We start from the raw sequence: 2,808 nt of genomic DNA, 5'->3' as shown, positions 1-2,808 counted from the left end.
GTGTTTAACGTTTTTTAGATGTCCTGTACCCATATATGCATGTATGCATACATATAGATGTAGGTATGTACATATATGTATGGATATATGCATAAATTTAAGGATTTTCGAGCGAGAGCGAGAGCGAAAGCGAAATTGGGATAGCACCTGTGCCCATCGTCGCCTTTCTGGCACTTGTGCCCGTGACATGTGTAAGGATTTTCAAGCGAGATCGCTGCCAGTGCCCCTGGACTGGCTCTTGTGTGGGTGGCACATAAAAACACCATTTTGAGCATGACTGTTGCCAGTACCGCCTGACTGGCTTTCATAGGATTTTCGAGCGAGATCGTTGCCAGTGCCCCATGACTGGATTTTGTGCGGGTGGCACATAAAATACACCATTTTGAGCATGGCCTTTGCCAGTACCGCCTGACTGGCCTTTGAGCGGGTGACATGTAAAAGCACCCACTACACTCTCTGAGTGGTTGGCGTTAGGAAGGGCATCCAGCTGTAGAAACTGCCAAATCAGATTGGAGCCTGGTTTCACCAGTCCTCAGTCAAATCGTCCAACCCATGCTAGCATGGAAAGTGGATGTTAAACGACGATGATGATGATGATGATGATATATATATATATATAGGAAAAAGCATTGCAAATGAGAAAGTAAACGCATATGTGGGGGATGAAAATCAAGGGCTCTTCCCATAAATAGAATAAGATTAATTTTTAAATGTGTACAAAGATGGCTATATCCAGATTTAGATAAAGGTTAATTAGATTCGCCTAAGCGATATTTACATGTAATATACTGCTCCATGATGGTAAGATCAACAAAAAAAGGACTCCATCTGGTGAGAGATAAATATTTAATAGACACAATACATGCTTTTATGTGCTATAATAGTTACATATGCTGAGAACATGCCAAATAATGGTTTGTGCCTGATGACTGTGTTGGGATGTTACACATGTTATAATTCATTATTTGGCATGTTCTCAGCATAAGAAACTATTAGTAGCACATAAAAACATGTATTGTGTTTATTAAATAATATTATATGTGTGTGTATTAAGGCAATGAGCTGGCAGAAGCGTTAGCACGCGAAATGCTTAGCAGTATTTTGTATGCCATTACGTTCTGAGTTCAAATTCCGCCGAGGTCAACTTTGCCTTTCATCCTTTCGGGGTTGATGAAATAAGTACCAGTTATGCACTGGGGTCAATGTAATTAACTTAATCCCTTTGTCTGTCCTTGTTTGTCCCCTCTGTGTTTAGCCCCCTGTGGGCAATAAAGAAATAAATATATGTGTGTGTGCATGTGTGTGAAACACAATTAATAATGCACAACTCAGCATTTTTGGAATACTTAAGAAAATGCATGCCATTTTTTATAAACATAAAATGTTTAACCTCACAGTGATAAGTAAAGAAAGTGGTTGAGTATGACAACTTTTTATCTCTCAGTGGGAAGGAAAACCCACTAGGCTCAGGTGCGGATGTGTGATAAGAAGCTTGCTTCTCAACCATATGGTTCCAGGTTCAGTCTTACTGCATGGCACCTTGGGCAAGTGTCTTCTACTAGAGTCTTGGGAAGACCAAAGCCTTCTGAGTGGATATAGTAGAAGGAAACTGAAAGAAGCCTGTCATATATATGTATGTATGAGTGTGTATGTTTGTGTTTGTCCCCTACCACCGCTTGACAACTGGTGTTGGTGTGTTTATGTCCTCATAACCCAGTGATTTGGCAAAAGAGCCTGATAGAATAAGCATTAGGCTTAAAAAAATAAGTCCTAAGGTTGAGTTGTTCAACTAAAACCCTTCAAGGTGGTGCCCCAGCACTGCAGTGGTCAAATGACTGAAACAAGTAAAAGATAAAACTATAATTCTACATACTTGTCTCCAGACTTCAGCCATGGCATTCGGAAAAATTCATTCTCTTCCCATCGGAAGTCCCCAGTGTATAGAACGGTACCTTCAGAACCTTCAATTAAGAACCTGTTGGGAAAACATAAAAGGAAATGAAATATAGAAAATTAAGAACCCTAAACCACAAAAGAAAAACAAAAGCAAAATACAATTTCCATAAAGAGCACACACAAACAAAAACATGCAGAATATAGTCTATGCAACTAAATGTATGGATTTCCTGTGGTGGTGGGTGAAGTGGATGTATGATGATAATAATGTATGATTATAGTAATCACCACTTCAACATAGCTGTTCCATAGGAACTGACATTACTGTTATTTTTAACCCCTGAAGGATGCTTCGCCCAGCTCGTCATTCGATGCAATCTGCACCCGATATATATTGCAAGCAGGGGACTGGACCCCCTACCATCCTCTAGCTATGGGACCACTAGATTGTACAGTTTCAACCTTTTTGTGTTCATCCTCGGTGGTGGATACTTGTCCACTAGAGACAGCAGTAGATCACTCCAGCTCACAATATATAGAAATCAAATGACACACCGTCACTGAACTAACTAGCTAATTTGCTTGTTGCATATATACACATATATATACATATATATATATATATATATACACACACACACATATCATATATATATATATATATATATATTAATGTCAATGTGAATACCCGTCAGAGTGTAAGTATCTTGAGAGAAAAGCTGAACATTAGAAGCATCAGTTGTGGTGTGCAAGAGAGACGATTGCGCTGGTATGGACATGTGGTGAGAATGGATGAGGATAGCTGCGTGAAAAAGTGCCACACCCTAACAGTTGAGGGAACCCGTGGAAGAGGTAGGCCCAGGAAGACCTGGGCTGAGGTGGTGAGGCAAGACCTTCGTACATTGGGCCTCA

The 2,808-nt window shown here is 40.1% G+C and overlaps 1 protein-coding gene across 1 annotated transcript in view; it reads right to left on the bottom strand.

Annotated features, from left to right (window-relative positions):
- Positions 1 to 2,808, bottom strand: part of LOC106883094 (protein artemis) — a 43,274-nt gene that overhangs the window by 24,492 nt on the left and 15,974 nt on the right. The window contains exon 6 of the mRNA XM_014933985.2: positions 1,874 to 1,975. Within this exon, the coding sequence (XP_014789471.1) occupies positions 1,874 to 1,975 (102 nt within the window). The remainder of the gene's footprint in view (positions 1 to 1,873; positions 1,976 to 2,808) is intronic.

Source organism: Octopus bimaculoides, chromosome 11 (assembly GCF_001194135.2).
Source record: "Octopus bimaculoides isolate UCB-OBI-ISO-001 chromosome 11, ASM119413v2, whole genome shotgun sequence".
NCBI classification, from domain to species: domain Eukaryota; kingdom Metazoa; phylum Mollusca; class Cephalopoda; order Octopoda; family Octopodidae; genus Octopus; species Octopus bimaculoides.
The sequence above is the reverse complement of the archived record's forward strand: the minus strand, read 5'-3'. Positions and strand labels throughout refer to the sequence as shown.